The sequence below is a fragment of the Dipodomys merriami genome, unplaced genomic scaffold, assembly GCF_024711535.1.
Source record: "Dipodomys merriami isolate MVZ:Mamm:240054 unplaced genomic scaffold, mDipMer1.0.p SCAF_33, whole genome shotgun sequence".
Lineage (NCBI taxonomy): Eukaryota > Metazoa > Chordata > Mammalia > Rodentia > Heteromyidae > Dipodomys > Dipodomys merriami.
The window spans coordinates 4,005,126-4,017,741 of NW_027204826.1; the positions used below are offsets into that span (position 1 = coordinate 4,005,126).

The window sequence follows — 12,616 nt, forward strand, 5'->3', positions numbered from 1 at the left end:
TCCCGCTCGGTGGGGAGGGTCCCGCCCCGCCCACCTCCCCCCCACCCCGGGCCGGGCCTCGCACGGGGGTGGGGACAGGGGGACGCGCGGCCGGGCGGGCGGCGGGGCCGTGGGGAGGAGGGGTGTGTGTGTGTGTATGGGGGGGGGGTCCGCGCCCTCCCCGCCCCTCCCGCCCCGCCCCGCGCGCGCGCGCGCGCGCTGCCCCTTTAAGAAGCCCAGGTAGGCCGGCCGGGGCTGCGGGAGCCGCTCCTATGGCAACCCGCGAGCTGCGGTGGCTTCATGAATATTCCGGGGCGCGGGAGCCCGCGCGCGGCGGCCGGAGGGCGCACCGGGGGAGGCGGCCGCTGAGGTAAGGCGGGCGGGGACAGCCGCGCCCCCCCCCCCCGCCCCGGGCCGCACCGCCCCTTCCCCGGGCCGGGGAGGGCGTCCGCACGCGCGGGCCCCGCACGCGGCCCTCCCCTCCCCGCGCGCCGCGCCCTCGGCGCCCATTGTCTCCCCCCGCGGGGGGCGGGGCGCGGGCCGGGCGGGGCGGCGGCGCCGGGGTCCCCGCGGCCGGCCGGCCGTGGGTCCTGACGCGGCCCCGCCACCTCCACCTCCGCCGCCGCCGCCTCCTCCTCCTCCTCCTCCTGCTGCGGCGGCGCCCGCGCCATGGACAAGCTGCCGCCGTCCATGCGCCAGCGGCTCTACAGCCTCCCGCAGCAGGTGGGGGCCAAGGCGTGGATCATGGACGAGGAGGACGACGCGGACGAGGAGGGCGCGCGCGGCCGCCGGGATCCCCGGCGCCCCAGCATCCGCCTGCGCCCGCTGCCCGCCGCCGAGCCCCGGGGCGCGGCCCTCGGGGCGGCGGACGCCGACGCGCCGGGCAAGTCCAGCACCAACGGGGACTGCCGGCGCCTCCGCGGGAGCCTGGCCTCGCTGGGCAGCCGGGGCGGCGGCGGGGCCGCCGGACACGCGAGCGACGCGGCCGAGGAGCGGCGCCTCATCCCCGCCGCCGAGGGCGACGCGTCCCCGGCCGACGAGCGCACGCCGCCGGGCCTGGAGCCCGAGCGTCCGGGCGCCCCGGCCCCGCCGCCCGGCCCGGCCCCGCCGGACCCCGCGATCAAAGCGGAGGCGGCCGGAGCCGACCAGATCCTCCCCGAGGCCGACGCGCGCCTGGGCCAGGCCGGCTTCATGCAGCGCCAGTTCGGGGCCATGCTGCAACCCGGGGTCAACAAATTCTCCCTGCGGATGTTCGGCAGCCAGAAGGCGGTGGAGCGCGAGCAGGAGCGGGTCAAGTCGGCGGGGTTTTGGATCATCCACCCCTACAGCGACTTCAGGTAAGGGGGGGCTCCTCACCCCGCCTTGTGAACCCGCCCCCTCCCACCCCTCCGTGGGGCTGGCCGGGACGGCAGGCGTGCTCGCGCCGCTCGGCCTCCCGAGCCCGGAGTTAGAAACTTTCCTGCTCCAGGGGCCGCCGCCGGCCCGGGGAGCTCCTAAGGGAAAGCGAGGAGGAGGAGGAGGAGGAGGAGGTTAGGGGGGACCCCACACACCCCCAGATCTCCTCCAACTTTTGCTCCCTTGTGGCAGACTGGACTGGGAACCAAGAAAAAAAAATAAAAAGGTAGTTTTTGTTTTCTTGGAGGCTGGCCTAGGCTTGTCCGCAGCCAGGATGGGGCCGAGCCTCCCGCGTGAGCCACGCGCCCGCCGCCGCACCCACCGCCAGGGCTGCAGAGCCCCGGGCTGGCCGCTCCTAAAGGCGGCGGCGGCGGGGTGTGTGCGGGGGTCACACAGCCCTGCACGGAAGGGCGGTGGAGGGAGAGAGAGGCACACACGGAGATACCCCCACCCCCTTAGGGGCAGCAATGGGGGGTGGGTGCCTTTGTGGGTTAGTAGCTATGGGGAGCCCCAGGGAGCTGTGGGCAGAAGTTCTGCACCACCACCCCCCCTGCCGGGGCTTCAAGGACCAGGGTAAAAAAGCCCCTCCCCCTTGCAGCCCCCCCCAATCCCTTCACCCTGGGCCCCAATGGTGGACCAGAAGGCGGTCCTGTGAGCTTCCAGGCAGGCTGGCGGGACAGAATGACCTTGCTTATAGTGGCCAGCACCGATGCCCAATGTCCTGGTTTGACATGCCACCGTCCGGTGGACCCCCCCCCAGTAGAGGCTGGTGCCCTACCCCCCCATGGCAATAGCCCAAGCCCTAGCACCCTGGGTGGGGGATGGGGGGGGCTCTCATGGGTCAGTGGTGGGTCTTTAAACAAAAAGAGGACCATCGGTTTGGAAGAGGGACCCTGCCTGTCCTGTGTCCCCCAAGTCAGATGCTACCCAACTGTACACATGTCTCAGGACTTGAGGACCTATGGGTGGAGAACCAAGGGGTGCTTGTTGACTCTGAACTTGGGCACCAGGGAGCGTCCTCAGCTCAGTCCAGGCTGGTGAGGTTTCCCGCAGGACCCCCCTCCAGGCCCCCCCCCCCCAGCGCAGCAGATGGAGATGAGGATTTGGGAAACACTCCCCTCCCCCTTTCCCCCTGCCTTCCCCTCCCAGGGTTTCTCACATTCCCCTCTTTGGGGGCCCCTGCCCCCTATTGCTCTCGCCCTGCCCGCTCTCTTGCCAGCCCGTGTCCGCAAGCATCCTGCCACCCCAGAGCCCTCTTTTGCAAACTCCAGAGGATCTGGGAGCTGTTTTCCATCCAATGAGAGAGATGGCCGAGGCTGGGAAGGACCAGTCAGACAGCTCTTAAAATAGGTGGTGAATAGAGGGCCCCCCTCTTTTAACTCTCTTTTCAGAGACTGCTCTTTCGAACCCTCAGACCTGAGCCCTTCGCCACCGCGGGCAGGGGAGCCTGAGCTGTGTAGTTACATCAACTTGTGTGAACGATCACGGGGCCCTCCCTGCAGGATCTGGGGCTGGGCCTTGGGACCTGGGAGAATGTACAGAGGCTGGGGAGGTCTCCCCTATTCCTAGGGGTGTCCTGGGCTTCTCTACCCCCCTCTGAATGTGTCCGCAGTGGCCACAGACTGCTGGGGGGCATACTCCCCTCCCCATGTCAGGCTCCCCCGTTAGTGGTAAGACAGCTTCTGTGCAGGGTGAGATATATATATACATACATACATATATATGTATATATATATCTGTGTCTTCCTCAGGCATGCGCAGTCTCCACTGATAACTAGCCCTGATGGAGGACCATGGAGGGGGCGGGGTGCAAGCCCTCCCCGCCCCTCACCTGTGATGGTGGAAAGCTAGGATCAGGTGGAGTTCGTCTATCCAAAGTAACCTTCCCCCTTCCGGTCTTACCTGGGATCCTGGGATGGAGGTCTTCAGTCCCTGTGGCCCCCCCTTCCCCCAGGATGGCGGTGTACAGGGAAGGGGATGGGGGGAAGAGGAGGTGGACGTAGCAGGACTGGTAAATGGACAGTGGGGGGAAAAGGTCCAACCGAGCTTTGAACGTGGCTCTTCGCAACCAGCCCACAGGGACTGCTAGGTGTCTGATGCTGGGCCTGGTGGGAGGAAAGGCATGCCAGAAAGACCCATTCGTGCCTGTCTAGGGGTGTGTTGGGGGAGGTCCTACCTCTCCTGCATCTGGGGTAGGACAGTGGATCTTCGGGAGGTCCGGGAGGGCAAAGGCCTAGCGACTATGCTGAGCTTAGAACACCTACCCCTCACCCCAGTGCCCCAGAGTTTGGGCCCCTGGCCTTGGGTCTCTGTCTGCGGCTGGTCGGTCACCATGGCCCATACAAGCTGTCTACCAAGCGCTTGCCCTGGTCAGTTGCAGACATATTCATCATGTTGATGGGCAGCAAACATTGATCCGGTAGAACTGGTTTAATAAAGAATCGCCAGCAAGCTGCGATAGATTGAGTTTGTGGTTTGGAGTTTCAGGGCTGACAATGATGGGCTGTCTTGGGGGAGTGGGAGTTGGGAGCCAGGCCTGGTAACAGGCTGGTGTTGATTTTGAACTGCCTTGGCTTCTTCCCCTGGTACTCCAGCCCAGCCCAGCATCTTGCCCCAGCCAACTCCCATGGACACGGGCTCATCGGGCCTCCCTCTTCGGACCTCCCTGCCTCCCATCTCCCTGTGAAACTTGTATTTGTGAAGGGAAGAGGGCAGCCGGGAGCAGCCCCTGAGGACTCACTGCTGCCCAGAGGCTGGCTTCAGAGATGCCATGCCCTAGGAGCCAAGGCTTGGGGTGGTAGGACCAGGAGCAAAGGGGGAGAAAGGGAGCGGGGACCCCAAAGGAAGGGGTAGCTGGTTTGATTCCTAGAGGCTGGTCAAGGCCCCCCAGGTGGGGGCGGGGGGAGCTTCCCCAGGCCTGCAAATGTTGTATCTGTCTGAGCAGGCATTTGGGGGCTCAAGTTCCTGTGGGTGATGTTATTTCTGGGGATACTGCTGTGTCCCCAAACACCAGCTCAGCCTTTGGGACTGGAGAATGCTGAAGCGCGGCTTTCTGCCTCTTTCCTGGCCTGCACTGAGTCTCTTGGAGCCCGGGAGTCTCTCTTTTTTTTTTTTTTTGCCAGTCCTGGGGCTTGAACTTGGGGTCTGGGTGCTTTCTCTGAGCTTCATTTGCTCAAGGCTAGCACTACACTCTGCCATTTGAGCTACAGCGCCACTTCTGGCTTTTTCTGTGTATGTGGTACTGAGGAATCGAACCCAGGGCTTCATGCATGCTAGGCAAGCACTCTACCACTGAGCCACCTTCCCAGCCCAAGTGGCATTTTCTTGGGACAGAAACAGCGGGGCTGTGCCATGGTGAGCTGGGCGGCTGGGCTGGGAGCAGTTTGGAGCTGCGTATGCTGGCTTCCTGCTGCTGGGGATGGGGTGGGGGGGTCCCCAGATCTCCCTTCTTCCCCAGCCCCACTTCCTGCCAGGTCCTGCTTGGGTGAGGAATCTTTGAGTATTTTTTTCCCCTAACTAGAGAACGGGACCCCCTCTTGTCTGGCTCCATGTTACCCACGAACTGTGCAGCCACGGACAGTCGCATGGTCAGGGGCAGCGAATTCTCTCACATATTCTAGCCTCTTCCTTTCGTCCTGGGTAGATCCTCTGGGCCTCTGTCCTTGGCTCCAAGAGGCCAGGGGTTCTGAACCCACCTAGACACCTTGTAGATCATGGATCCAGAAGAATACACAGACACATTCAGCTTCTGGGGTCTGTGGCTCCCTTCCCCTGAGAAACATGTTGGTGTAGGGGGGGGTACTAGTTTCCCTGGAGCTTGGGGTGTGGTGTGTGTGTGTGTGTGTGTGTGTGTGTGTGTGTGTGTGTCTCTCTCTGCGCACATGCGCACATGCTCACATGCGCATCTGTATCATTGGGGCCTGGGTCAGCCGTTGGCAGCTGGGTGGAAATGAAATCAGGAGTTGGGCGGCCAGTGTGGCAGTGTGGAAGCCCCCTCCCCCTTCTCGGATGGACCTTCCCGGGACTCTGGCTGGCTGGCTGGCTGGGTGGACAGAGGAGGGGGGGGAGGGGGAGGTCTTGGTGCCGAGGGGAATTCTAAGGTGAGCTCCTACTTGGGTGGTGGCGGCTGGCACAGCAGGGAAGTGGAGGAAGTGTATTCTCAAGCCCAAAGCCCTCCCCAGGGGCTCCCCTGAGGCCTCTGTACCCGGAAACCCAGGGCCCTGGGTCTGCCTGGCTCCGTGTTCTTTCCATGACAAGACTCTGGTGGGTCTTTGGTCTGGCGGCTGCACGGCGAGGCCCCGGCTGCTTCTCTATCCAGGTCTTCTGTCTGGCAGGCAGCCTGCCTGATGGGGGGGGGGGACGTTTGCGGGGGAGGGGACCCAGCAGTGGCCATCTGTCCCTCTGTCTGGCCTGTCCGTCTGTCTTGCTCTCTTGGGCTTCCTGGGTCCCCTGCACGGCCTCTTGGGCCACACTGCTGGTGGCCACCCTTCCCTTGGTGGCCACTGTAAGGTCACCCCTCACCTGGGGACAGGCTCCGATTGCAAAGGTGTGGGGTTCTGTGTGTCTGCTGGCCTTCGTGGTGATGGTGGGCTGTTCCCACCAGGACGGGTCGTATGGATACCCAGCTAACTCGCTCCCCAAGTCCCCCCCGTGGGCAAAGCCTCTGGGCCAGGCTGCACCCCTGAGGTCCCTGGAAGGTGTCAGGCTTGGCAGTGGGCCCTCCTCCCTTGCTTTCTGCTTCACTTCTGGGCTCCTGCCAGTCTCTGTGGCTGGCTTCTAGGGTCTGGGTAAAAGGGTGGCCACAGGACCTTTGCTAAGCCATCCATCCCTGGCACCGTAGGGCCAGCGGCTCTCCCAGCAGACGGGCAGCGGGCTAAGACCCACAATGGCTACGGTGGTGCTGCGGAGATGTTTCCGGAAAGATGTCAGGGAGAGCGATCCAGAGGTGACAGGGCAGGCAAGCAGGTGTGACGGGGAAGAGGAGGAGGAGGAAGACAGAGGCATCCCAAGAGACAGCTGCAGCCTTCCCTGAAGTTCTGTCTGTCTCCCCAGCCCAGCAGCGCCCCCCCTCCCCCACAGGGCTACACCGGCCTGTCACTTCTCGCTGCCCTGATTCTGCTCCTGAAGGCACCAAGGGGCGGACAAGTGTCACAGCAGCCCGAGTGGCACTTGTGTCTGCCACAGACACTGGTCAAACCAGCCAGGAATTCACCCAGAGCACAAGGTCCAGGCCAGTCCCTCGGGGTCCCCCAGGACTCTCGAAAATCTCGAGTGCCAGTTGCTAATTAATAGAAAGGCAACCAGGCCGGCCAGGAAGTGCTGTCCGGGCGGGCGGGCGGGCGGGCACGGGCCCTGGGGATGCCCAGCAGCGAGCCTTTCCCAGCCAGAGTGGAGATGGCAGGGCAGGGCCATTGTCTTGGCTTTGGAGACGTGGTTTTCTTCCCAGCCAGATTCGGGCACCCAGAAAGCAATGGCTGAAGCTTTAAAATGACAGGATAAAATCAGGGGGGATAAAGGGGGGTACGGAGAGTGTTGGGGGGGCTTCTGTGTGCCCCCCAACCCATCCCAGCCTGTTATTTGCTGTCCACTGTGCCCTTCGGTCTTATATTCAGGTCTTATATTCAGGGCCCTGCAGGCTTCGGAGTTAAATCCAAAGGCTGGAGCTGCCAGCCCGCCAGGCTGCCCCATACACCCCCGTACCCCACTCCCATTCATTCACTCTTCCTGCTGACACCCCACCCCGCCCCCAAACTGTGCTATTACACACGAGGCTACGATCCGGTGGAGAAGGACTTGCCCCCAAAATCACACAGCTGTGAAGTTAGCATTGGAATTTGGCCCAGGTCTCTAAGACCTTGGATTCGTGTCCTCCCTTCCTCCCTCCCTCCCTCCTGTCTCTCCCTCTCTTCCTAGTCTCTCTCTCTCTCTCTCTCTCTCTCTCTCTCTCTCTCTCTCTCTTCCTTCTCTTCTCTACCTTCTCTCCACCTCCATCTCCCTTGCCCTTCCTCTCCCTCTCTTTGCTTTGAAAAAAAAATTAATTACATAAGTAGTCCACGAGAATATTGTCTTTCAGATTAAAACGCAGAGGAAGGGCTCTGAAAGCATGTGGTCATCAGGTCTCACACCGCCCGCCCCCCACTCCAACGCCCCCCAACTGGAGAGGCTTTAACAAGATCTGCCCAGAGCCTTTCTTGTGGAGGGGGGCAGAGGAACAGAGAGGCCAAGTCACTGTTCCAAGGTCACAGAGGAAGTCATGATATGACACAGCATGACACAGCGACTGTCTGGGAAGGTGGGAAAGTTTTTGTTTTGTCGGTCGAGGGGCTTGAACTCTGGGCCTGGGCGCTGTCCCTCAGCTCTTCAGCTCAAGGCGAGAGCTCTACCACTTGAGCCACAGCGCCACTTCCGGTTTTCTGGTGGTTTATTGGAGATAAGAGTCTCAGGGACTTTCCTGCCTGGGCTGGCTTTGAACCGTGATCCTCAGATCTCAGCCTCCTGAGTAGCCAGGATAACAGGCGTGAGCCACTGGCACCTGGCTACAGATACAGTTCTGTGCTAGAGTGTGTGCACTTGACACATGAAAGGCACTGATTTTTATCTCCAAAACTTGGGGGGGAAAAGAAACCAAACAAACAAAACCCCAACAGAAGACTTAGGCTCATCACATAAGAAAGAAGTCTTCCCACATCTGAACATTGATTATTTATTTAGTTAGTTATTTTTTGGTGCTGGTCCTGGAGCTTGAACTCAAGGCCTGGGCTTTGTCCCTTAGCTTTTTTGCTCAAGGCTATTTGCCCTACCACTTGAGCCACCCCCTCCACTTCCAGCTTTTTTTTTTTTTTTTTGGCAATTAATTGCAGATAGTCTCACCGACTTTCTTGCCCAGGCTGGCTTTGAACCTCAGAGTTCAGGCTCCTGAGTAATTAGGATGACAGATGTGAGCCACTGGTGCCCGGCTTGATTCAGATTCATAGTGTGGTGGCCATTTGGAGCTGCTCTAACCACCCTGGGGAGGCCCTTAAGTCTGCCCCCTCCCCTCCCCTGCTCTCCCCTTCCCACCCCTTCCCTCCTCTTCCCTCTCCAGCACTCCTCTACGCTCCCCTGCTCTCTCCTGACTGGGACTCTGGAAGCACGTCTGGGTACCGCCGACGCCTCTGTTCTTAGAGGGGTGGGGCACAGGTCGCCAGTGTCTCCGTTCTCCAGAGAAGTAGACAGTCAGATGTCTCCTTGCTGTGTCCTTCAGGGACTCCTTGGGGGAATAGAATCTGAGTTCCTGTGCGTAGGGTCAGCGCTCAGTCTCTCATGGAGATCAGGGGTTAGGGCTCAGCGTGTACCCAAGGATCAGGGCTCAGTCTCGGACTACAGTCAGGGCTCAGCGTGTACCGAGGATCAGGGCTGCTCCCTCTGCGATCAAGCCAAGGGCTCAGTCCAGGGTCTGAGCAGGGAATTCTTGGACAGAGCCTTTGAACCAGTCCATCCGTCCTGTGGCCTCCCGGCTCCCTGCTTCTTCCCTAGGCCCTCATCTCCCTTAGCATCAGCGCCAGCCGCCCCTCGGCGGCCTCTCAGAGATGCACAGTCGCCCTCATCCAACGCTAGATCCACAGAATCTCGAATCTCGCCCGTGACCCCGCTTCGCTGCACCCACATTGTGGGCTGTGTCTGGGGCTTCCAACCAGCTGGGCAGAGATGCCCCACCCCAAGGCTTTCCTCCACTCCCCCCCGCCCCCTCCCCCTGCCCCTTTGGGCTACCACAAATTGCAGAGCAAGCATTGGAACCACCTCCAATGGTCACCACAGCTGCGGGGGGCTGGGGGGGGGCTGATAATTGCGCTGATGATTCTGAGTCTGTCTAAGCATTTACCCGTGTGGGTGGATGTGTTATGCCTGCGTGAATGAATGAGGCGCTGGGAAAGGAACGCAGCAGCAGCAGCAGCAGCAGCAGCAGCAGCAGCAGCAGCAGCAGCAGCACCCACCGGGGCTGGTGAACGCATTGTGTTCTGGGCTGGGGGAGGGGCAAGCCAAGGGGCCCCGTCCTCCCCGAGACCACAGCTCCCACCCGCCAGGGGTCACAGGTCATACAGAGAGAGTAGGAGTCTCACTCCGCTTTGGGGTCTCCGGGTCTGGATGGGTGGGGGCAGACAAGTGGTGGATGGGTATGGTCAGGGAAAGCTTCCTGGAGGAAGCCATCTGAGCTAGATCAGAGCGAGGGAGAGGGAGAGGGAGAGGGAGAGCCCTGTACTTTTCGGAAGCAGATGTTGGGAGAGTGAGCGGAGGGTGGTATTGGCTGGCACAGAGGCCCCCGCGTGTGCTTCCAATCGAGGCTCCTGAAGCTTCGTTCTTCAGCCCCAGGGCCTTTGCGCCCCACTGCCTGGCTTGTCGGTGCTGTGGCCTGTGATCAGAGGTCCCTGCTCTCCCAGACCCTGGGCCCCAGATTCTCATCTGCTGCCCCCCTGAGGCCCCGCAGGCAGAGGTTTGCGGCCATGCCACGGCCCGGGCACTGCGTGTGGCCTGGAGCCCAGAAGTAATTACCTGCAGTTCCCCCTGAGGGCTGGAAGAGCCATGGCTTTTCCCCACCTACAGAGGACGTGAGCTGCCCCATGTGCTCCCTGGGGACAGGGAAGACCCGCTGCTCCCCCCCCCCCACCGTCTCACAGATGCAGATCCCACTGGAACCTTCTAGAAGAAGTGGCTGTCCTGCAGAGAGGCCTCTGTGGACCGCCAGGGGCACTGGCAAGACTAGATGCCTGGCTGTCTTAACCACAGACTCCTTCTAGATCATACCCGCCCCCCTCAGACCCATCCCCTCCCCCTGCCCTGAGGCCTGCTCTGTGACCCCCCCCCCAACTCCCTTCCTCAACCAGTGGCCACAGTCAGGGCCCAGCAGAGGCTGAGAAGAGAGCAGAGCTAATTGGACAAATGGGTATCGAACCTGTAATCCTGACCCCATTAAGAGCAAATTGAGCCAGCAAGACGGGGCAGCCGGGCCGAATGGCAGAGCTAATGAGACGCGCCCTTCTGCTGTCCTGGGGCGTGACCCGCAGCGCCCAGCCTCTGCGGGTCTGGAGCAGGTGTGTGTGGGGGGGGGTCTCTCACCTATGAGGAAAGGGGGTCTTGCTGTGGAGACTTGAGCAGCCCTTCAACCTGGGGATGCGGGGTGCCCTGCTACCTAATAAGCTGGCTCGTGTTGGCCTGGCTGTGGACTGTTGCCCCCCGCCCCCCGCAGCAGACAGCGTGTTGGGGTGAGGGGGTATGAAAATGCTACCCTCCTGCAAAGACCCCCACAACTCTGTTTTCTACCCCGCTGTTAGGGGCATTGTCTGGTCCTGTAAGCTCCTGGCTGAGGGTCCGTGGAGATGAAAGGTGTCTGGACAGCAGAGGACTGGACTTCCGGGTGGGGACACGCCCCCCCTCCAATCAGATCATTTCCACAGTCTGAATTCTCACTGCTCTGAAGAGGGGCTGGGCTTTGGCAGCTCCCAGAGCCTGATTGGCTGGGCCTCAGGACCTCTGGGGGTTTTGTGCAATCTCTACACTCAGGCTGGGCCCCCAGCGTGGCCAGGAAGATGCAGTCTTGGGGGGGAAGCCCTTGGGTGATTCTGCTGCGCCCCTCCGGGAGTCCAGAGAGCTGAGGTGTCCTCCCCGCCCCCCTCCCCACATCCCTTCTTTGCCTCCTGTCTGCAGTTCTGATCGCTCTTGGGATTGCTCCCAGAATGGAGTGCGGGGGGGAGAGGGGCAAAAGTCTGCTGCTCATCCCGGCCTTGGGGCCTCCCTCTCCAGGGCCCTGTTCCCTTTTTCCACGCAGGTTGGCAGAAGTCAGAGGCACACGGTTCCAGAGGGGCCCTGAGGGAACCCCGCCCTCGCTCATCTAGCTTGCTAGCCCTGCCGTCCCATGGTCTCTGTGGCCAGCAACCCAGATCAGTACTGTCTAGCCTTGCGTTGTTCTGACCAAACCTGTCCCCCCGGGTCCTGACAGTACTGCCCACTCCCAGTTCCTCCCTTGCCCAGGCGGCCTCTTCTCCAGCTGAGCAGGGAACCATCCTCGAATTTCCCCAGAGGTCCTGCTCACGTGTGTGACTCAACAACAGTGTTCTATTCTTGTTGTAGTCTCCCAAGGGGTAGAGCACAAGTTCTGCGGAGTGTTGTTAGAGTCTTTTATTTTTTTTCTGTCTTGAGTATGAATAAGCTGACCTAAACTAATCTACTGCAGATGCTTTCAGCTGGGGGATGCACAGAGAAGTCAGGCCACTGGCCCTGAGGGAACACAGCATCTTGGCAGCTTGGAGCATTGTAGAACGAAGCACATGTCACCCGCTCTGTGGACATTAGCTTGTGTGTGTCTGGCTGTGTGTGTACAGACAGGGTCTCCATGGCTTCAGCACACAGAGAAGCAGTTGTTACCTCCCTGTCCCTCACGGGGTCTCTTCTTCAAGGGATTCTTCTTCCAGAGCTCCCATAGGCTCCCGGAAGAGCTGTCTGTTCTGCTTTGGTTTATCAGTGGTATTTTCGGTTGGACTCAGGGTCTGCCACGGGTAAGCCACACCTCCAGCCTCTTTTGCAGTTGGTGATTCGCCAGCCTGGCCGGACAACGATCTTCCTACTGGTGCTTCCTGTGTAGCTGGGGTCACAGGGCATTGATTGAGATGGAGTCTCAGGGCTTGCATGCCCTGACTAGCCTCAGGCGGCCATGCTGTGATTTCTAGCTCGCTAAGAAGCTAGGGTTACAGGCTTAAGCTACTGTGCAGTTGTTGGTGTTTACTTTTTGGGAAGGGGGGGGGGCCCGGGCTGTGAATCAGAACCCAGGACCTTGCCAACACTAGGCGAGCCACTCAGTCTCCCAACCCTGGACCTGCAGACACAGACACAGCAAGGAAGCATCATCATGGCTTGTTAGCGATGCAGATGCCAGGCCCCGCCCATTCAACCCTCTCCCTCCCCCCTCCCTCCGGAAGCACCTGGTGTCTGCACTGTGACTGAAGGACCACAGCCCAAGGGAGGGGGTGGGAAAGGGAGGGGAAGGGAAAGTTCAGTCAGTCCCAGGCTGAGGAGGTGAGCTTCTCCCAGTCGAGTGGCCTCAACCATCCTGGCTTTAATGAAGACTTCAGCCTAGGCCAAAGCCAGAGCCAATAGAAAAGGGCACCACCCGGTCAGGCAGTCATAGATGAGTTTTCTATTACAAACCAAATAAATTGTTGTTTACAAGCGAACGATCATGAGCGGAAACAGGTAGAAAATAAAGCTCCAC

The 12,616-nt window shown here is 60.9% G+C and overlaps 1 protein-coding gene across 1 annotated transcript in view; it reads left to right on the forward strand.

The window, feature by feature from the left end:
* The first annotated feature begins 592 nt into the window (after positions 1-592).
* Positions 593-12,616, forward strand: part of Hcn4 (hyperpolarization activated cyclic nucleotide gated potassium channel 4) — a 36,951-nt gene continuing 24,927 nt past the window's right edge. The window contains exon 1 of the mRNA XM_070042716.1: positions 593-1,316. Coding sequence (XP_069898817.1) covers positions 649-1,316 — 668 coding nt within the window. The 5' untranslated portion in view covers positions 593-648. The remainder of the gene's footprint in view (positions 1,317-12,616) is intronic.